This window comes from Tinamus guttatus, unplaced genomic scaffold (genome assembly GCF_059628265.1).
Source record: "Tinamus guttatus ecotype Peru unplaced genomic scaffold, ASM5962826v1 Tinamus_guttatus_pri_ptg000549l, whole genome shotgun sequence".
Classification (NCBI taxonomy): Eukaryota; Metazoa; Chordata; class Aves; order Tinamiformes; family Tinamidae; genus Tinamus; species Tinamus guttatus.
The window spans coordinates 884,671-908,440 of NW_028289083.1; the positions used below are offsets into that span (position 1 = coordinate 884,671).

Consider the following 23,770-nt stretch of genomic DNA (forward strand, 5'->3'; position numbering starts at 1 on the left):
CACATTACATGAACTGTCATGTAGGAGTAGTTTTATTTTACCTATGGCTTTTATGTTCCTTTTTTTTTTTAAAAAAAAATTGCTATTAAATTAGTTCCACCAGCAAATTCAGTCTTATAATAAACGCAGCCCAAAGAAGCACTAGATTAATATGCACGAAATCTCAACCCAGAGCACCATATTGTTATCTCCTTTGCTAATGTAGGGAAGGGAAGAAGTTCACATTTACTATAGAGATCATCAGGTTTCAGCTGCTGGTTGACACACACACACACGTATACTGCAGAGATACACACATGTATCATCAATCATTCAAGATTTCCTGTGTAACATCTCAAAAGGCACTGCTTTTACCCACGTAAGCAGAAAGTTAAGCTAACTGCACTGCCAAATATGAAAAAAAAGCTTTCTACCTCTGATCTCTCTTGACTCTGGTAATGCATTTTTAAAAAATTTTCTGTAACAAAATCTAAACCATCAGAAACACTTAAAGTCTTCAGGACTTACAAAGGATAATCTGATCAGATGCTTGATCAACTCAGACATATTTATTTCAGAAGTTATAAAAATAAATGGATTGTTTTGTTGCTTGTTCCAGCTCAAATTTAAGAAAAATTACTGTGTTAAACCACAGCGATGTGAAACTTCTGGACAAAAGATATTCACCAAATACCTCCTGTGGAAGTTGGAAAAATAGCTTTGAAGAAGATTTTTCTTATTATGACCTATGGTTTCTGAGCAGTCTTCTCATTTTTTGCAGCAGCAACACCAATTACATCAATACACACTTTCAAATGCTTTGAGCAATTGACTTTTGCCATGTTAAAACAATTTACTTTCTATGCAGCTAATGTATTTCTTTTAATATTTTTCCCCACTACTATGAACAGACCCCAAACCTTTCCCAAAGCCAGGAAAATGTGCAAGTTCTTCCAGGAGGAGAAAGAACAGCTAGTGGGGATGTGCAAGGCTTATAGTCAATGATGTAGCTGCTCTCATTTATTCAGAGCAAATAGTAAATAAAACAATCTAGGAAGAAGTCAGGAAAATCTGTGAAATCTCTGTTTCTCTTTGATATATGTCATCAAGTATATCACCAATTCATCTTTTATTAGGCTTGCTTTATGTTAGGAACCATATGCTGGATTCTGATGCCTAACCTGATAGCCAGGTAGAGAGACAGAGAACTGGGAAAAAGCAAATCCTGTATTCCTGGCTCTGCTCATGGAATAATCCCCACAACTTTGTTCCCTTTCCCAGAAGGAAACATTCTGGGAACCAGACTGCTACCCATTCTGTTAGCACGAACAAGAGGCTGTGGCTGATGAAATGGGAACTTGAAAAGATTATGAAGTTAGATTAAGTTAACCCCTACCCTTCCCACCTAAAGGTGAAATGCCCGTTGGCGGAAGAGCCTCATGCAATAATCGGTTGGGTTATTTACTGAACTTCCTGTTTGCATCTATTGGGAAACTCAAAGCAAAATATTTTGGCCTTTCAGCTCCTGTTCTGAACTTGAGGCAGCCGACAAGGCATGCAATATTTGCTTTGAGAGGAGATGGTTGCACTATTCAATGTGTTTGCTCAAGTATAGAATAATATCCAGTTTTTGTTTCTCAAGCCATAAATTCAGGTAGGAGATTTGTCAAGACAGCCCTTTTTCAGCATTCCACGGCCTTTAACAAGGCCCCACGCAGATACCAGGATACAGTTGTATCAAATTCTTGCAGCACTAGATCTTAATTAAACTTCAGTGCAAACAATTGCAGTTCTCTGTTTTCGGCAGAGGTGCACATGTTTGCATAGAAGCACAATATAAGGAAAACTCAAGAAATAAAACTACTAAATTTATTTTTCCTGAGTTTACTGTGAATATTTCACCCCCTACTAGCAGCCCAATTAGAGAGAGAAAAATAAATAAAGGTCATAAATGTATTCTCATTATCTACTTTCCAGTCTCACTGTAGTAAAAAAGATCATTTAACATCAACTTCACACACATCTCTCATGCGCTTAAAACAAACAGAAAAACAGCACCAGTCAGGAGAATGGCAGACATGTATGCATACAATCTTTTAAGCGAATTTGTAAGCAAATATTTAAAAAAGCTTAAGCAAATGAAAGATAAGTAACTGTTGACTGTACAAGAAACGTACAATACCTGCAGACTCGATTTATAAAGGAAAAATATTTTTTTCCTTCTCACCCGTAAACTTTTTTTCCTTTATATTCCCAAGTGATGAGGTCTATACAATCCTTTTAAAATCTCTGAATCTTGTAAAGAAAACTGATCTTGATGAGATTGCTGGAAACTAATGAAAGAAAGATTAAAAAAATATACTTTTCAAGAGAAAAGTGTGAATGCTCATGAATTCTATGACAGCAAAAGATCCACAGCAGCTAGTAACCGCTGAAAGAACTGAGCTCTAAGCCGGGAACAAGATAAATAAGGAACTGTAAAGAAAAGTCAAGGAAAACTACAATTGAAAGTTATAAAAAAATAGAGATATGAAAATCATTTTGCAACATAGGGGCCTTATTTAGCTTCTGCTGACATTAACAGATTTGGGGGAGCTTGGCTGCCTGCAGGAGATACTAATGCCTTTTCGAATTCATGATAAATTATTGCTTGACTATTTTTCTTTTCCAGACAGAGAGACTTCAGAATTATTATTAGGCAATACTTTTCTTTTATTTGTTTCCAGAAGAGATAAATAATTTCCAAGTTGCTTTTCTTCCCCTTCAGTCTTCACTGGTTAAAGAAGACTCCTTTGGAGTGTGCTTTCAGCATGTGCAAAGTGGAGCTCAAATGCTGCAATACTCTGTACTTACTAATGCAGATAGAAGAAGAATGAAAAGAAGATGGAAAGACAATATCTGCCCAAACAAAAGGACTTACTGATACAATGGTTGATATGCAAGAGAAATGAGCCCTCAACATATACTGGATAATGAAAATACAGGTTATTCCATCCTGCTCTCTGAGATTTTTAAAAAGGCAGATGTAAGGGATGGAGAAGAGAATGTCTTTATGAACATACATAAATATATGTCCAGAAAGACAAAACAAGCATATTTGTGAAGATATGCAGTTGTCAAAATTAGGCAAGGTAGGAGCTGGTGCTCCAGTCTGATTACTCTTCAAGCCCTTTGTATAGTCTTTTACATCTCTGCTTTCCCCCTCCTGTCACTGCTTGTTTTTTACATCTTTTACCATAAGACCAACTACATCATATTGCAGCAACGTATCAGGACAACATAGTTCATCCTCTCCAGGTCAGACTGAGACCAAGACAGTCAGATGACATCCCAGCCTGATCCCAAACTATTGTTGTCACAGCCAACGCACCAGACTAAAGTACCTATCGATGCATGATCATGTCTCCAGCTTACGGAATGATAACTTCCACTTAAGTTCTCACTTTCCTTCCATCTTCTAAAACTTTCCTATGTCAAAAAACAGAAAACAATAGCTACAATTGACAACACATCCTTCAACAACTGAAGCCTGGGAGCTTCCATTTTCAACCAAAACTTTGTGTCTAGTAGAAACTGGTTAACTAATATCTCCTCTGAAAATGATTTTGATATATATAGTTTATATTCTTAAACTATATATAAAGTTAAAATATTATATAGTTAAATATATTTATACTTACATATATTAAATGTAAAATATATTTTTATACTTATATGTATATATTTATACTTCATACTTATATATTTATATATATATTTATACTATATATATAATATATTTAAACTTGGCTTAGCAGAAACATCCAGTTTCACAATATTTAATGTTCAGGCTTTCAATATTATTTTTTCATACACTAATCAAAAGATTTCAGACTACTGTAAATCTCCTAGCAAGTCTGCCAAGAAATGAAGCAGACAGATGCCTCTTTACAGAGAACCATGCTCACATACACAGCATGTACAGCGACTGCCTTAGAAACATCTTGCATTTTACTCTAGTTATTCAAGTATTATACAAGTGAAGATAATGTAACATCTGAGTTCTGAAGCAAGAAAAGCTTAAGTTCCTGCTACTCAGAATTTTCTATCATTATTCCCAGAATTTGAAGATCCTACATGATTTTAAAGGAAATTTTGTGTGATTTTTAATCACTGAGTATCATTCTGACTATTAGCTGGAAAGAAAAATATCTTCCATGATCCATTACAAACACATACTTAAGTTGGTCTCTCAATCTGGAGTTAATTAAGAAATACCCCACCCACCAATGAACCAGCCACAAGCAATAGAAAAGGAAACACTGGAACTGCTTCTGGTGACACTATTTCTGTTATGCTTTCATATGCAATGAGTCGACTTTGCTTTACCATATGTTATCATCTACAACTAATTGCAAGTAAGCTCGGCAATTAATGTTTCCACATATATGAGGTTCTGTGTAATATCCTAGAATGATTATAGCTTCTCCTGGAATTCTGTGTTTTCTTTCTAAGACAAGTATGTACAAAATTTACCTGGATTCCTCAAAGCTCTCCAGTATTTCGATGAAGGTGGAAAAAGATGACTCCTTCAATGAACCAAGTTCATATGTATGTACTTCATAGTTCACATGTATGCAGGGATGTCGTTTCCCACATCAGCAGCCTGATCTGTTTGCTAAGAGCTCCCTTTCTCAGCAAGGGTTTGCATCAGAATGCCGCTTGTGGGTTTTATTACCATGATCAGTAAAGAAAACTGCTCTCCTCAGGATATTAGGCAAGAAGTGGTGGGAGAAAAGGGAACTAAAATGTGTTCAGGCTGCTAGGCTGCTACCATTAGCAATATTCACTGTGTCATATCTAAAAGCAAAGTGAGCTGCATTTGCACACTTGGCCCATATCGCAGAGTCTTGGGAAGGCACAGTGCTGCCTACAAGCTTGCATCTTTGCAGAATATGGGTTAGTGAAATGCCGGTGATGCAGCAATTCTAAGTGTAAAGACAGGAGGAGACCTCTTTGGTCATCAAGTCTAGTCCCCTGCTACTGCCAAGAATCAAAACATGCACATATCAACTAAAAATATCATCTAACTGCCTTCTTTGTTTGCTCCTGCAATTGCTAGTAGGATCACAAGGGAATCTGTTGGCCACTTTTTTTTTTTTTTTAAAAAAAAAAAAGAAGTTTTTGTTTTACAGAGTTTTTTTTTTAATGATTGTACACTTCTTATACGTTTTTGCCTCCAAATACATTAGACAAACAAAAGATTTAAGGATGACACAGAATAGGTAAATTAACACTGAGAAATTAAGTTTTACAAGGAGCTTTAAACCTGCATTTGAGCTGAAGATAAATCCAAACCACAAAGGCGGAACTCACTACTAGACTCAGCTCATTGAAGCTGCTGGAGCTTTGCACAGGGAGGATGGTGCAGAAACAGTTTTGCACCTTTGAGCTTTGTCAAGATCATTTGATCCTTCCTCATTGTTTATCATTTTTTTCTCCTTTTACATAACTTGTTTAGCTTTTTCTTTGGAAGGCTTTTAGATGTCAAAATAAAATATTGAAAGTGTTTGGTATTTCCAACTTCATTTTCCCAAACTTCTACCTTAGATCAGAAGATTAGAGTGTTGGATGACTCTTATTTTTAAAAAAACTCTTTCACATATTTTTCTTGCCAATGATAACTATTTGTTTTGTTATAACTATTTGTTATACAGAGCCATATTTTTCGGTGGGACAAATTCAGTTCTGAGCGGATATTTTTTGCTATTCACTTTGCTATACACTGTATTTCGTTTTTAAAAATATTCTTTCTGTGGAAATAACACTAATGATGAAGCATTTATCATTAATTTAAGGGACAAATCAGATTTTGTAACTGTTGCTCTTTAGGTTGGCAGTCTCCATGACTGTTTTACAGTGCTAGCTAAAACAATATACTCATTTTGCACTGCTAGACACTGCTCCAAGGGTTTGCACACAGTATCAGCACTAGATAAATCATGCAAGGATGAAAGAAGAGCTGCTCCCTGCAGCTCTCAATGCTAGACAGTCCTTGTCTTCTCTTTTATCCAGTGCACAGAAATAAATATATCCCTAATTGGTAGAATGATCTTTAGAATATAAATCTCAAACACAGACTGTGGAAATAACAGTTTAGACCATAAACCTGCTTTGAAAGCTTGACTTATTTGTCATGGCTGTCATGTCACAGAACGGTTGAGGTTGGAAGGGACCTCGAGAGATCACCTAGTCCACCCTCCCACTAAGCAGGGACTTGCAGGTACAACCTCCCAGATCCTGTTTTTTTTTTTTTTTTCCACTTCGTTCTGTACAGAAAGTTAGTGAGTAATTTGGAGAATTGGCTATTTTTAGAAGAATAAAGAATGTGATGGAATTAATATTCTAAGGACAAGCTCTGCAAGCCTGTAGCTGTTTTGCTTTTTTGCATACTTCACATATAAACAAACAAACCCCACAAGATTATGTATTTCAGCACAACATATCAACAATGATAATGCCTCTTGTATATAACGATGTCATTCCACACTCTGCATAGATCAAAAAAGGAATCAAAATCTCAGTATAACAAGAGTTTGCTAGTATCCCCATTTGCAATATTTACCACTGCAGGCTTAGGTTTTATACCTTGGGGAAAAGTAACTGCTTCAGAATGAAATCTGCCCAAAAACAAAGAAAAGAAAAAAGGGGAAAAACGACCTCACTTATACTGCAGAAAGTGCTAGGGGATCTTTATGGGATCTTGCATGGACTGATATCCACCTGTGCTCAGTCGAGATGCCGCATAGCCCCATCTGAACACCTTTGTCTTTGAAACTCAATCCCAACTGAAGAATATGGTTAGCCACTTGTTACCTCCACAGCTGTGTTGCATCACAAAATGAGGGGGCATAAAGTGCAGGATCTGATTCATTTCCCTGTCCTGCTCTACTGAATGATCTCACAACAGCCAAAACAGCACAACAGAGTTCGTGGTAATAAGAATGGCGGGAGAAAAATACAGAAATTATTGGCTGGGCTGGGTAATAGTTATAATACATTAAAAAGAATACCACTGGACAGGTGTATTAAATAAGGTTTGGCAGTCTCCTTTCAATACCGGAAGAGCATTGCTGTGTGTAATGCAAACCTATGGAGTCCTCAAGCAAGAGGAAGTCCATTTTAGTGCATTTTTTCTCTCAAGCTTCTCTTCTTGTCCCTTCCTCTTCTCACAGCCATACTATTTTTGCCTCCTAGTGGTAGTGTAGGAGCAGAATGTATTTTTCAACTGATAATCTATTTCTATGTATTTTCACTCAGCAAGCTATAGTCTGTCTAGCTTCATTCCACTCAGGGATATAACATTTCAAGTATTCCCATCTTTCAAAGGCCAGGACAAGGAGAAAGAGTTTACCTGTGCAGAGTTGCTGTGCCACTTCTTGAAGACAGCAATTCAGTGAACAGATGTCATCTACCTCACTTTTATGACAGGTAGCCACAAAAGCACAAGCTTCATTACAGGATCATCCTGGAAAATACCTGAATTTCTGTAGAAATTTGATATTCCTGAACACTGGCATGAGCTTCTGCCTACAATTATTACAGTCCCCTATGAAAATGAACATTTCCTGTAGGAACGGTCTATGTTATCTTTGTGTCTGCAGACAGGCATAGATTTCCTGAAAAATGTGCTGTTGCATTTCCATTAGGCTGCCATTTCATAGTGCTTCTAGAGTTTCTGGCAACTTTAATGCAGTCACGAGGGAATTAACAGAATCCTCCCCCGTCTACATGCACTGTCACATACACAGCTACAACTGGGATATGCACGTCATTTTATTCTTTTTCTGAAATGCTTTCTAGTTATTTTTTGTGAACAGGTGACACAAAAGATCCCCTGAAAGCTCCTCAATTTAATGTCAGTTCACTTTTAAATTCTCATAATTCAATCTTTAAAATCTTATAACTGTTCAAAATTATTACTATATTTATATATGCTTCTGCCACTTAGATTTCATTATACTGGAGGAAGACAAAATTTGCCAATTCAAAAAAAGAAGGTAAAAAATGATGAGGGTTTCCCTACCCCAACTATGATTGGTGAAGGCCACAATTCTGTCTCCAAGGAAAACCCAGTGCACTCTGGATCATCACATTCATGGTGTGTGCCATGTGTATAAAATGTTAAGCTCCTGGTTTTCTACTTAGATGTATGAAATGTTAGAAATCACTCCTTCAAAAGCATAGTCCATACAGCCAACATCTAAATCCGATACAGGGCACCTACAGTACAGACCAGAGTCTTCCACAAAATAAACAAGAAAAAAAAAAAAAACCACCAGAAGTCTGTTTTTTTGCAACTCTACTGCAGAAGTAAACTCTTGTCCCAAGCCTTAGGCTATGCATCTCTGTCTGCAAACTTCTATTTGGATATTAGCCCTCATACTCGCCTCTCCAGCTCATTTTGAATACTCCAGGCCCTCCCTACACACTTGGTGCAACCACATCCCCTGTTGCCCCCTGAGGCTGACCTGACCTCTTCCCTGCTCCGCTACCTCTGGGCTCATGCCCAGACCAAGTGGCTTTTATATAAGGCCTTTCGTGCATGCAAAGCACTGCGGTTGTGCTGATTCCAGCACTCCAGTGCTCAGGGAACACAGGCTTAGAGGCAGAAGTGCAGCGCGAAATGAAAGAGGCCAGACAGCAGAAAACGCTTTAGGGTGATGGAGCAGGAAAAAACAGGCCTGCAGACACCAGAAAATTCTCTTTGAAATGCAGGGTTCATCCTGCTGCTCAGCAGCCCTGACATGCTCAGGGCCACATCTCAACAGAGTGCAAACTACAAGCTAGAAATAACTCTCGCAGTCTGTGCTGCAGCCAGTGGCAGCTGAATTAAACAATCTAGCAAGATTGGCTGCAGATGATGAGCATTTAAAAGAGCAATGGTCAAAGGTCCTACTGCTGGTTTGCTACTGGAGAGCTTTGGATGTGAGGAGGCTCTGTTGCAGCACCAGCCATCATGCTGAGGGATGGTGGTTAAGCTGGGGTAGGAAGGAAAGGGAAGATGGTGACAAGTGGGTTGAGAGGGCGTAAGGAGGATGGCTGAGAGAGTTGGGTAGTGGCAGCTTGTAGGGGTAGATGAGTTCTAGCAGCTTGGGCCTTCCTCGCCTGCTGTGTCTCCTCCTCAGGGAACATGAGGTTTAGCTTGGTGGAAGGGCCTGAAATGCTGTGCCCTTCAGCAGCTGCTGTGTCAGCCGTGGGGTTGTGACTGATGGGAAGAGAGGAAGCCTGCTGGGGGAAGGAGAGATGGTGAGGGAGGAACTGGCCTTCTCAAGCAAAGTTTCTGGTTTTCTCCCCACTGTATCCTTGTGAAAATGGTCAGGCAGGGGGGTGGTCCACCAAGCCTGGCTTCCCCTGCAGCGTCCCCAGAGCAGCCGATACCAGGAGGAGGAAGAAGTGGAAAAGCAAGAGGAACAGACAGCACTTGCAAAAACCCCTGACTTCCCTTTCCTCTAAGTTCTTCCCCCTCTGCCTGGGGAAAAAAAAAAACAAATGTGCAAGAGCATGCAAATCTCTCACCGGCTTTTGCAAAAACTCGTGTGTTGGGGCAGGGAGGAGAATCCTATGCTTTTGCACCCAAACATTACACCCTCCTTTCCCAGTCTGTTGGGAACACCCTTTTGCCATTAAAGCCCTGTCATCTGTTCAAGCCTCAAAAAAGAGATGAAAAAAAAAGCCGGGGGGAGGACATCCTAATTCCTGGCAAGATCCTGCACTTGGTGTCTGCACCACATTGCTTGATTGCACAGCACTGAGAGCTGCTGTTGTTATTTATGTGAGGTCTGGGTAGCAAATGTCCTTGCGAATCTCCTCCTTAAGCCTCTGCAGAAAAGATTTTGGATCTGAACACTTTGGGCTTTGTTAATGTTTTCTTGTGACTTCTCACCAGGAGCTGTTCTGGCATTTCCTTAGTATTAAATTAAAAAATGAAATAGGGAAAAAAAATGAAAAAAAAGTGTGTGTAGGTTAATGCCCAAGTCATATCAGAAGTGGGTTGGTTGCTTTTTCTTTAAAAATGCTTAAAAACGAACAAAAATGTTCTATAGTAGATTTTGATTAAATCAAGCAATCTCAGACAAAGTTAAGACTAAAATGTGTTTTAATGAAATGTAGCTGACATCATTCTGTACTCCAGGTGCTTTCAAGGAAGTACATGTGACAAGAACTTGCTTTAAGAAAAAAAACTTAGAATTTGAAAGCATCTAGAGCTGGGGAAGCGGAAGCTCTGGTTAAATTCTGAGTTGCCAGTAATATTTCACCATTCTGCCTCTGTACCCTTTTGTGGTGCTTCTGTGATAGTTAATATAAATGTGGCTATCAATGATTTCAGAGTCTTTTCTCATGGTCTCAGATTTTTATAGTTCAATTTCCATATATGATGTATTATATGTATGTTTATGTACTAAAGCATACAGGGGAGCAACAGATTAAAAACAGTGCAATTTAAGATCATGTTAATAGCAACTTTAGTGTATTGTGATGATACCTTCTCAGTATATTTTAAGTCTGTTTTTCATCCACTCACACAACTGAGGACTGTATGATTTTATCTGTCTGTCTACCATGAACAGGTTTAAGAAAATATGTTTCCTTTCTCAAAATCTTGTGGTTCACTGAAGAGCTGGATAAGTAGGAAAACCTGATCCTTTCCAAGATAAGATCATTTCCAGGAAGGAGGTGCATTGTAGAGCTCACCAAACACCATGGTTGAAACACTAATCTCAAATATCATTCTGTAATGTTTCTTTTTTGGCACTAAGTAGTGCTTTTCTGTAGGGAGTATGTACAAAGGTTTCTATTATATCCTTAATCACTTAATGACAAACTTTTCAACAGTTAAGAGCTGCACACAGCAAGAACTAATCTTGGCAATGTTTCACAACTCAGTTAGTTACTAATCCAGCATTAGATATTTTTGTCTGTCTTCACATTTTTTCAACTTCTTGTTCTTTGGTTTGAGAAGATTCTTAAAAAAAAATGTTGACATTAATACACCCAGCTAACTCGTGAAGGCCAGAGATGGAAGGATGCTGAGTCCTTTCAGACTTTTGTCCTTCAAGACCCTTTAATGACTTCTCTATAGGGTTTTTTGCTCTCAAAGGTCATAAGTGGTATGAACCCATGTTGAGCAGTTCCTGAAAAGTGTTGTTATATTGGCACTATGGGGACTACTTCAAAATGGGATGTTGCTGTGACTCAGCTTTGCTTGCTGTTGTTTCTGTTTGGACTTTGTCTCCTCCTCACCTCAGTTGCTTCCACCCAGGGGACTAGTGTGCTTAGCAAATGCTTGAAGAGAACCTTCAGGCAGGCAGCTATCACCAGCTAAAACTTCTGGATTGTGCAACTAGCCTACCAGCTCCCTGCCAGTTCCTCCCATGAGCTCAGTCACTGCAGAGACCCTGGGTGCTGGCTGAAAATGCAGGATCAAGGCCAAAGCAGAGTGAAATGAGATGTTGTGACAGGGTGCAGTTAGGGTGACAAAGTAGGTTGTAAGGAGGTAGGAAACAGTCCGGTTATCCTAGCTGGTATGTAATACAAGGTTTGCAGTAGGAGGATCAGGACATGTGACCAGGGTCTGGGTTGTGGAAGGGAGTGCGTATGATAGGAGAGAGGGAAAGAGGGTAGCGCCAGTGTACAAATGAAGATAAAAATCCCCCATGCAGGCCTTGCATATTGCAATTTTTTATTCTTGCCTGTTACAGACCCTTTCTACTTATAAATTGTCATTCATCTGTTTGTTGCTCATCCAATGCACAGGTTCTACAACTCCTACTATAATATATATTGGAAAATTCAGAATAGAAAAAAGTGAGTCTGTGCTGTCTACACCGTTATGTCACCTTGACTAAATTTCTGAGAAAGTTGCACTTTCACAATGTTAATGTGGTACATAGGATACCACATAATTACACTCTTAAGCTATTTCCTCAAAAAGCTGGAATCCTGGGTAAAGGCCTCTGCTATTTTTCACTGTAATTTGAAAGTGTGCATTTTCAGAGCCTGGTTTTCATAGCAAAAATGGAGTAAAAAGTTCCTATCATAGAATCCTTAAGGTTGGAAGGGACCTCTAGAGATCATCTAGTCCAACCCCCCTGCACACGCAGGGTCACCTAGAGCACGTGGCACAGGACTGCGTCCAAGTGGGTTTGGAAGATCTCCAGAGAAGGAGACTCCACAACCTCTCTGGGCAGCCTGTTCCAGTGCTCCATCACCCTCACTGTTAAGAAATTTTTCCTTAAGTTCATGTGGAACTTTTGGTGCTTCAGTTTCTGGCCATTTCCTCTATTTCTGTCGGTGGCCACCAGTGAAAAGACCAGCACCATCCTCCTCACTGCCTCCCTTGAGGTACTTACAGACACCGATCAGGTCTCCTCTCAGCCTTCTCTTCTCCAGGCTGAACAGGCCCAGCTCCCTCAGTCTCTCCTCATAGGGCAGATGTTCCAGGCCCCTGATCATCCTTGTGGCCCTGTGCTGGACTCTCTCCAGCAGCTCCACATCCCTCTTGTACTGTGGAGCCCAGAACTGGACACAATACTCCAGATGTGGCCTCACCAGGGCTGAGTAGAGGGGCAGGATCACCTCCCTCGACCTGCTGGAGACGCTCTTCTTAATGCACCCCAGGATCCCATTGGCCTTCTTGGCCACAAGGGCACACTGCTGCCTCATGGTCAACTGGTCATCTACCATGACACCCAGGTCCTTCTCTCTTTCCTCATGCTGTTCTGCTATAGAAGTTGAAGATTATTCTATAAATCATGTCATTGAAAAGATATAAATTAAAAATCCGGAGGAGAGGAGAGAAAAAGGGACTGTGGTATTGGAGATATGATACTTTTCAATCTAGATCATTTTAATAGTTGAAGTTGCAGGATGAAACAATTCTCAAAAATACAGGTTGACAACAGGAATGGTTGGGTGTCTAGTCCTTCAACCAGGGTTGCAGCAGAGAAGATGGAAGGTAGGAAGGAACACAGCTCTTTAAACAGTCAGTTAGTTACCTTGATTATTAAAAAATATATAATCAAAAAGTATAATTTCTGTGCCACACACAGGTTCATGTACAGAACCTTCTGATTCTCTTCTCACCTCCCAGCCAGCATCCTCATTCACGGTCCCCCATAGGACCCTTTGGTTCTTTGTTACTTTTCTTCCTGGACCATCTGCTCAGGCACAGAACTGTTCAAACTTGATAATGATGTGACCTAAAAACCACCACCACCACCAAAAAAAAAAAAAAAAAAAGAAAATCCTACAGTTCAAAACACAAAGTAACTTCAGGAATATTTTGGTGGAGTTCTAATCAAAGATGAAGTTTAAAAATGAAAGTACAATTTCAAGTACAATATGAATGTTTCAGCAAAAAAAAATGCTAAGAACTTCTGTGTAGTATTTACATGACACTTTATCTACTATGATCCTAAGAAGGTATGCTACCTTTTATGATACAATTCTTTAGGCTTTTAAAAAAGTGTTTTGGCTACCCATGTATTCTGACTCCTGAACCCTAGCTAAGGTCACAAAGCCTGCTGGCTTTAAACTGACTAGTCAACCTGTGATATAAAGCCACGAAAGAAATTGATAGTTAAATAATTTCTTCATCTGTGTCTCTGCCAAACACAGCAGAAAAACAGTCTGCTGGAAAAATGTCCATTTGGCTTAATCAGTTTATTTAGGGAGTGTGCATAAACCCCCATATTATGAAACCACAATTAAGAACACATCTTCCTTCTGCCCAGAAGGAGATGCTTTCTGTCTTTTTTTTTTCCCAAGACTTCCCACTCTGCTTACCCCAGTCTATCCTTTTTTACCCTAAGCTCAATACCTGCTACCTGGGAAAGGATGGATCTCAGCTTACAGTTGTGAGACATCAGAAAACATTAATTCACAAACTAGAGGAAATGGCCAGAAACTGAAGCACCAGAAGTTCCACAGGAACTTAAGGAAAAATTTCTTAACAGTGAGGGTGACAGAGTGCTGGAACAGGCTGCCCAGAGAGGTTGTGGAGTCTCCTTCTCTGGAGATCTTCCAAACCCGCTTGGACGCAGTCCTGTGCCACGTGCTCTAGGTGACCCTGCGTGTGCAGGGGGGTTGGACTAGATGATCTCTAGAGGTCCCTTCCAACCTTAAGTATTCTATGATAACTGTATGACTGTACATATATTTTTTCTTTGCAGTCATTCCTAGGTACTTGCACAATACTGACCTCTAATGGGCAAACTATTTGTTTTACATATTAACAGTCTTACAAAATAATTTGGGACTTCTTTGGGACAAGAAATCTTGTGCAACTTTTTGCTCAGTGTAGGGCCAGCTTCCGTCAGGTTGTCAGGGTTTATCAGTAGGGTATTGACTATGTGTAAGGATGGAGATGCTGCAGCCTCTCTAGGTGATCTGTCTCAGTATTTGAGTCTACTTGCTGCATTTTTAATACATTTAATGGGAATTTCCCTTTTTATGAGTTTTTATCAGTTTTTATGAGTTTTATGAGTATAAAAGCCATTGTTCACAACTTAAATACAAGAACATGATGAGTTTTTATTTTGCGCACTTCGTGTAATTTTTCCACTCTTAATTTTCTCTGGACTTCAGTTTTGCTTTGAGGAGTTCTCTAGATGCTATTTTTCTTCAATTAAGATCTGTCCTGTTAAAGTTTTTCTGAAGTATTTTCTTTTTTCTTTTTATTTTTTAAGGAAGAGAGGAACCCATAAAGAATGAGGGTCCTGGTTCAGAAAAGGTATGTGATCAGTGTTAAGAGTGTGAACCCATGTCAAGTCTATGTTTTGCCTGGGTTGTAGAGAGTGGTGGCGAAGGTCTGAGTCCATCCCACACCTTTTAAACAGGCCAGTGGGTGGGCTGAGGAGAGCCATGGTTTAATGCACCTGGTTCTGACTTGACAGTAGTTTCCTGTAATAATGTTGTTGGGCTCTCAAGCTGGCGGGGAGTGCAGCAGGGTGTCCTCAGACAACTGGAATATTCTGAGCACAGCATGGGGCCAGGTTGCTAAGTCAGAGGCATCCTTGGCCATTATGAATGCACAGAAAGCAGCTCATGGAGTTTACTCTGGATAATTCATTGCTACTCCACTGTTGGACAAGCTTTACTGTTAGAATGTTTCTTCTGATGTGTATACAGTGAGCAGAAAAGAATTTCTGGATTTCTTTGAGACAGATGTTCATTCATATTGATTATGTTTTTGCAAGTAGCTGAAAGCTCTAGATTCTTCTAATTAGGCTTTGCTTTGGCTTGAGATGCTGAACATTGATCTTGGCTCACACAGACCAGCAGCATCCTGAATGTTTTGTTATTGCTGGGTATTTTTGCATAAATCCGTTTGTCTGCTGTGTTCTGTTTTGCAGGCCCTGTTTGACTTCTGCAGCTATCTGCAGTCCAGTGACCTCAGTGATCTCTACAGAAAAACAGAGGTGACTTCATACAGGGTATTTTGCAAAATTAGTCCTTTTAAGTGCAGTTAGACCTGTGGTTATGTCTTATCATATAACCATCATAGAATTGTGTTCTTATGCGGAATCAATAGTACCCTGCTGAGATAGATAGATACAAAAGTTGGCTTTAGCGTACTGCACTAAAATACTTGGTTTTATTTCTGGTGAAACCAATGATGTTAAATACACTGAGATTTACTTAGCTATAGATAGTGGTCAGAATATTCACTGCAGTTACAGGAAAACAGGAGCTACCTGGAGAATGCCCTAATCACCATGAAAAATGTGCATAATATTTGGTAGTGAAAAATCCATTTCTTTTGAGTGATTTACTTCGCATGGAAAGAAGTCAGGATTCTTCCTTTCAGGAAAGGGGGAAATCTCTGCAGCTTGGTGGTTAGGAAACTGACTTAGGAGCGTGGTGGTCTAGTTTCTGTGTACTGCTCCCAGTGCCGTTCTAGGTGTCATTGAATTGTTCTGTAATGGTAATGTAAAGTCATCTCTAATGGGATTGCTGAGTCTAATGAGATAGATAGAGAAATATCCCCATGTTCAGAACAAACTGAGGATTAGGCAGAAATGAGGCACAAGCACCCTTAAACAAATGAATTTGCATAACAGGACTTCAACTTTATGGCAAAGTTGAAATTATATTCAGTCAGGTATGGGTTGGTCATATACATCAATGTCTCATCTGTGGATGTAGGCATGAGGCTCCTTAACTTCAGTCTTACTTAGCCGTTCTAAACCAGCACACAGAATCTGAGACCTCTTTTTCGCAGGATGCATCTTTTATTTACGTCTCCAAATCCTCTGTCTTATTTCTGGAGAGCCTAGACAAAGCTTGTGAAGGGTTTACACCTGTTACAGAACTATTAACACCAACTGAAGGAATGAAAACCTAGGTTCATAATCTCTGCCTCTTTCATAAAATGGGTAACCAAAAGCTTAAGTCTGCATAACCTGTTCTTAAGCTTTCAGTGACAAAGATGGTATAATTTGACCAAGCAATCTTTTTTCATTCTTCATTAACTTGGGATTTTTTTCTAATACTTCAGATGTGCAATTAGCATGACAATCTAAGGAGATTTCCTTAGCACTGAAGCTTTCCCATTGCCCTTCCTTTTCCTCCTGCTTTCAAAGATGAATATGGGAAAATAGAGGGAATGTTGAAAATTCCTGAGTATAAGCAATAAAAGCAAACAGAATTTTCTACACTAGACTGAAGTGAACTCCTCAATGATAAGCTCTGTATACTTGTATACTTAAAAGCACTGTATACTTGTACTGTTTCCACAGTTAAGCCAAGGAATTTAAACTCTTTAAGATCTTTATCTCTTATGCTTTTGAATTTACTGCTTAAAGTCAGACTTCTTTAAATCTGAAGGGTCAGTTAAGGAGGAACAGTTCATATAGTGCTGCATGCAAATCCCTCAGTGTTTTCCCTTTAAGCAATGTGATGATCAGGAAAAGAAAAACTATGATTATGTCAAATTCCTGTTCAAAATGTCTGAAAAAGAACAGCTTTATCTTGTGCATCCATGAGGCAATGAATAAACAGTTATTTTTGTGGGGCAATTCTGTTTCAGACAAGGCAGGATATCACATGTTGTAGACTCTGCATAGCCGGCTTGTGTCATTCATCCAATTTTGCCTCTCAGTTTTATGCATAACAATAATTGCCACAGAACAGAGCTTTTTCAATATGTGATGTATTGTTGAATGTGCTGGGGGGGAATCATGCCTTTTTCAGAATGTTTTTTCTCTGAATAACTGTGCTAATGAGTGGCATGGGAAACACTTGGATAATAAACCATAATCCATAATAACTAGATTCTACAATTTTAAAATGTAATTCAGATTGTTCCAGAGCATAGGCTGCACTAGATACTGCATCCTTGAGCACAAAACTTTATATTGCTTCTGGAGGGATTTCCAAGTGGTGGAATTTGTTCAGTGCTTGCCTTCCCTGAAATACAAAAGGAAAGACAGAGGAAACCATAGAGGCCAGGCAAAATGTTGGATGCTGGGTTAGCTGCTGCCCTTCTCCTCACTGCTGAGAAAGATAAGAACAGAGGCTCAATTAGCTGGATGCTCATGATGTGCCCCTTCGCACTGAGAAGGAGAAATTCTGTCACAGGGAGGGAAGTTTCATCATTTCTTGGATATTGGAGATTAGAGATATTGGTCAAAGTTCTTGACAAGCTTATTTCTGGTTTATAGAGATATGGGTCTCATCAGGGACTTCTGAATAGCATTGCATTATGCCGTATGGCATTTCGTTAAGGCACAAAGGGCTATTCAGCAGTACCTGAATAACATCCTTGAAAAGTTTACCTTCAGTGACAGAGGTAGGTGCCTAAGTGATGGACATAGGTGCTGCAATAGGCAACTTTCAGAATCTAATTCAGTCTTGGTTGACAAGGGAAACATTCAAAATGCCCAGAGGTAAATAGCACACAAATATCACAGTAGAAAACCGTAAGCATTTCAGGGATCTTGTCTCTGACCTAATTGTTCTCATCTATGTCATCTTATGTGTCTGGATCTACCAAAGGCTGAGCCTTGTTCCACTTTTGTCTTTACGTATTTAGACTCCCTCCTGCAAAATAATCTGAAGGGTCGTTTTGTTCATTAAAGAACATATGGAACAGGACACAACTCCCTTCCTAGTGATTTGGAGGGCATACTTGGAAGTGCTGGGTCCATGCTCCCAATACTGCTGCACAATGTACAGCGTAACCAGTTTTCATGAGTAGGTCATGCATTAAAACAGACCACTTCTCTAAATGGCCGTATTTTTTTGTCATAAATATTCGTCACTAGAGGGGTAATATATCTTGACCATCCTGGGAGCAGATAAGAGCTTTTCCAAGATGGGTGTAGGACTGCAACACTGACTCATGAATGAGTTATTGCAGAGTACCAAGTAATACTACAATAGGTGTTCTCCCAGAATTGCCTGTGTTGCAAGTTTTTTCTTTTCCTATGGTCATGTAAGGTGACACAAATGCTGGCAGTGGGATTGTATTTCAGATTGAGGTACGTGAAAAGTGTAGATTTAGGGATATATTTTTATTTGGGATATTTTTCTGAGATATTGGAAAGAAATAGGGATTCCTGTACTGGAAATAAGTGAGTAAACTAGAGTGAACTTTTAAAGTGACCTTCCTTGCTGCTCAGTGTTATGCTGCTTCCTTGATATTATGTATGCCTGGGTCTTGGCAGTCTTACAGTAAATCTAAGAATTATCAGTTTCACTTGAAGAAGGTAGACATAAAATGCTCTCTCAAGATCAGGAATCATAACATCTTATCTTGGCTTGAAGTCAAAATAAGTGCCTCTTCCTTTTGTAGTTAACTTCAGTCTCACAGTAAGGTGCATCTACCACCAGCTATTACTGCAGTCCTAGTATTTTTTAAGCTAATATTATCTCTATTTTAGTTTAAAATTGGCTACCTTTTGGTTGTTGGAGATTAAATACCAGGTGCTCTGACTTTGTACTTCTTTGGATCTTGGGATTTTACAAGACCTGTTTCTGTTCCTTCCATTTCTTTCTGTGCACAGTTAAAGCAGAGTCATCCTCAGCTGTATTATGCCTAGTCTCATGATCAGAGTGTCCACGGGCCTTTCAGAGGGAATTAATCTGTGTTCCCAACAGCTCTGTTCTCTGCCTCCTGTAAAACTGTCTGAAATCATACTTTCCTATTTTACTTCTCACTCTAAATTCTTCAGTTGCTTTGTTTCGCTGTTTTTTTTCTCTCTGACTTCTCATACTCTTATAACATTCATTTCCACTCCTGCAGCATCAAAGAACGAGATTCGTTTCTTTGAGGTATCTGGGTTGCTTGTGATGCAGAGATGAAAAGGCACCTTTCCACACAGTGCCATGACATTGTCAGGAATATATAATATGAGTATGAATTCATAGTTTGCATTACTTTGAATTGTCAATTGTATTTGAATTCAGAGGAAATAACCTGAAGCTTAAAAAAGATTTGGAGAAAAATGTGGTACTGTTAGTTGTTGCTTGCTTTCAAGCTGCATTTGGCAGCAGCAAAAATACTGTGTTCCACATATTTACATATTTACATACTTCTTCCAAACAACCCTTTTGTGAAAGCAGCTGCAGCTAGACATTTGAATAATGCCAGTAGAATAACTGTGCATTTGCCTTGCTAATTTAAATGGAGAGTTTTGCAAATACAAAGGCTTCATATATATATTTGGGCTCCTGAATGACTAGATCTAGTCTAAGGAATTTTTCAGGAACTCAGCAGGTGGTAGCACAATCAGGTGCTAACTTGCTGCATTCAGATCTCAGTTATGTATTTATAACTCAAGAAACTTAGGCTGAATTATTGGTGTGATCAAATGTAGTAATTTGCTTTTGAGTACTTGATTTGCACAGGTGGAGTGTTCGTAACAGAAGTAAATAAAAGTTGAGTAAGAAATAGCTGGTTTATAATTTAAATACCCCAAGAGTTACTTTAATATTTTGGTGATATCATTTTTTTCAGATTGAGAAGGATTTGATCATTTTGTAAGATGGAAAAAAAAAAAGCCAAAACCCTCCAAACTTTGTGATGTACTGTTTGTTAAATGCAAACTGCATTCGGTATTCTGTCCACTTTCACATTGTCATTTTTAATATGTTTGATGGACAAAGTCAAAATTCTCCTCACAAGAACTGTGCATTCTATAGCTTGGGTTCCTCTAAGCTTCCTGCAATACCTTTCTTTTGTTGAGGCAAAACTGAGTTTCAAATAAGAATTCATCTTCTGCATTATTATCTGCAGAGAAAAATTGCTTCACTTGAGAATATGTACCCTGATAAAAATACACAAGCTGTTCAAGGAGTTCTAAAATACTTCCTCAGGACAAAAACATTCAGATTTCACACATTTTGCCTGTAAAATTACTTGCATTAAAATTAGTGATTCAATATTAGTAAAATGCTTATGAGTTTTTGTAACGCTTAAAAAAAATCACCTGCATATATAAAGGTTTGGAATTTTAAAGAATTATCTGAAGAATTCTGAAGACTAGTAAAAAATACACTTATCCAGATCATTTGCACATAAGAAAGCATAAATCTTGATAGCTTCTTTTTAGTGACAAAGTCGTTCTGTAACAACATAGGATAGTGCAACAACTTCCTGGAAATGTAATTAAAGGTCTTCTTATCTCATTCCAGTTTCTTACTTTGTTTCACACTGACACAAGACTATAGAATTCATGAAGATACATAAACTAATTTCTCTACTTAGTCTCTGAAATAAGCTGCTTTGTCTTCTGTAATATTGAGTGGTAGAAACAGTGAGACACACATAAACTAGTTGGGCTGACATGATGAAAAAATTGAAAAGTTTTTCCATACCCTCAAAAGCAGGAAGTCAGTTGCAAGGAACTAAATTGCATGTTATTAGAAATACATTTAAAATTTCTTGGTTACATCCACTGCGGTTTTAGTACCAAATTTAATGCAGCCACATAATAAAAAGTAAATGAATAGAGCTCTGTACTTACCATAGTTTCAGCCTCTCTGTCTCTACAAGTCTGCTAAAGAGTATGCACTGTACTAGGGAGAGTCAAAAATGTTCTTTGTCCTTCACTGTGCACTTCCTTTTTTGAAAGTGTATGTGGTCTATCCAGCCTTCACAGGAAAAGATATCAGCAAAATCCTTGTTTTGCATATTATCAGAGGCCTAACAGAATTAACAGCATTTGTTTGGGATACACTGCTCTACTGTGAAGGACAAATGACAGTGAATAAACGTTCATTCATTTTATGGCCTCTAAGATGATAATGAAAAAATAGGTCTATGCTGATGAGAAAATCATATAGTTATGTTTCACTAAACTTTGCCTGAATTTAAAAAAAAAAAAAAAAAAAAAAGTTCTAGATTTTCATACTCACAATCTCTGAGCATTTTTGTATTTAGGCTTTACTATCAACTCCACGTACCTCTCCTCTTTGCTCATATTTTTGTGGGTGTTAAAAATTGAAGCCATTTTCTGCACCTAATAAGCTGCACTGTATGTTTCTGTTTGTTAACCCCTGATTGTTCAGACCCTTATAATCAACATGAGTGGAAAGGTAGGGTTGTCCTGCTCAAGCACGTTATTGAATTCAAGTCATGCTACGATCAACCTTATGCACAAGAGAAAAAGGGTATTTGGCCATAAATCTCACTGAGTTGGGCCTAATGAAGAGAGCTAAAAAGAGGTATTTTTCAGCCACCGAATGAGAAGAGATAGAGGAAGGAAAGAGGAGCTGCTTGCTGGGGGAGGGAGAACACTGATGATTTTGGGTGTTGTCCATCTATTAAGTAAAAACTCATCGAGTTTCTATTAAGCAAGACTGAGGCACTGGGGAACTACTATGAAATAGTACTATAGTGCATATGAAGTAGTGGGGATGAAATGATAGTGAAATAGTGGAAAATATGACATCTGTAGCACAAGCAGGACATGAGCTGCATTCTGTGATGAAATCAGGATTTCCCCACAGTCTCAGTACTAAAGCACTGAAAGAACTGCTGCATGTCATTGCAAGCTCCAAACTCTTTTCGATTTTGATTATTCAAATAAACTATATATCAAAATAAGCATCAGAACCCACTGTGTAGTGGTAAGAAGAAAATATATTGCTTATTTTCTAAAAGGTAGAAAGTTACTAGGAGAGACACAGCCTTATTTGCTTAAGAACAATACTGTGCAACTCTGATTTGATTGAAGGAACAATTTGGAATTGAGAATATCAGATATATGTAAGTATATTAGCAAGTTTCATTAATGATGGGTTATGTCTGAATAACTTAATATCCTTTAAAACTATTTCAACTGGCACTTGAGGTAAAGCGTAATGAAATCTATCTAGATTTAAGCAGACTATTTTATATAATGTCCTTTTATTAATTTTAAATGATGAAGTTGGGGAGAGGACAAAGACTGTCAGAATAATTTCAAGGTAGACAAGGTAGTCTTAGTTTAAAAGCACAAGAGGAATTCCTGCATGTTCCTGAGATTGTCAGCAGTGTTCTGCAGGCTCAGGTCTTGGGCTTGATCCTGTCTGTTACTTGTGTCAGGAACCTTGATGCATGACCTGGACTTTTCCTAACCTGGTGAGACTGGATGGTATGGCTGGTTCTGGGGCAAAATCAGATCACACAGAAAGGAGGAGAAGAGTTTGTGTACTGGAGAGTAGAAGGCAAGCCAAACTTTATTAAAGCCGTAGAGGCCTTGGGAACTCATGCTATCCTACTTTGTTTTGTGTGGTTTGATGTTTTTGTAAGAGTTTTCGGACTCATTTATGGTGAGCAGGAGGTGGGGAATGAATGTTCCAAGAGACTCCTCCAGACATGGGCTCCCTGGCAGCAAAGGATTGGTCTTGTTCATCTGGTAGCTTCTGTCTTTCTTCCCCGCCAGATTGCTCACCCTGTAGATGCTTGTTCCTAACGTTTAGAAATAAATGTGTTTTCTTGGGTCTTCCATCTAGATCTCCTCCTGTCTAGTAGAATAGCTTAGGTCAGAGTAGTGCCTTTTCTTAAATGGGGACATTGATTTATTTCTGCCTGGTTAACTTTGTTCCCCTTCATTAAATTTCTAGGAATTTTGTATGTGTGAGAGCTATGCATCCTCCTCACATGCAACCAAATTTTCTTGCTGTTGACCATCACGTTAAAAAGTTATTGAGGCAGACTGACAAACCAATGCAGCCTTGATTTCTTTGCAAGTGCTGCTAACACTCAGTTCCTGTATCTCTTTGTGATTTACCTCTGCTTTTGAATCAAAGTCTATAATACAAAATACAATATGAAGCTTTCAGCAAACATTTGGATGACTAACAACTCTAGTAAGGCCGAATGTCTTTAAAAGTATTAATGGTTCAGGGTCATAATTAGATATAAGACATGTACCCACATGTGGATATATGTGGATATAAATCCACAAGGGCAATTTATGAAGAATGACAACTCCCTCAGATTCTATGCTAATTATATACCATCAGTCAGCCGAAGGCATTTGTTTTTCTGATATTGACACTGGAGTTCTTAAAAATGGGCTTGAAAACACCTACCACAAACAAGGGACAAGGGAGCCCCGTTATGCTCATTCATGGTCTAATGACAGCGGCAGGTAAGTAAAAGAAGGAGCACAGCCACTGCAGCAGTTCACCTCCATTAAAGTGTTTATTGATTTAATACTTTGTTTTGATTAGTGATGATTTAAGCTGTGGATGGATTGTAAGTCCTGGTGTTTCATTGCTTTACTGTCCAGCAGGAACTTTGATTTGTAAAATTGCT

The 23,770-nt window shown here is 38.8% G+C and overlaps 1 protein-coding gene across 1 annotated transcript in view; it reads right to left on the reverse strand.

Moving 5' to 3' along the window:
• Positions 1–21,084, reverse strand: part of FYB1 (FYN binding protein 1) — a 65,136-nt gene extending 44,052 nt beyond the window's left edge. Inside the window, exon 1 of the mRNA XM_088534396.1 lies at positions 20,991–21,084. Within this exon, the coding sequence (XP_088390522.1) occupies positions 20,991–20,993 (3 nt within the window). The 5' untranslated portion in view covers positions 20,994–21,084. The remainder of the gene's footprint in view (positions 1–20,990) is intronic.
• Positions 21,085–23,770: the final 2,686 nt, after the last annotated feature.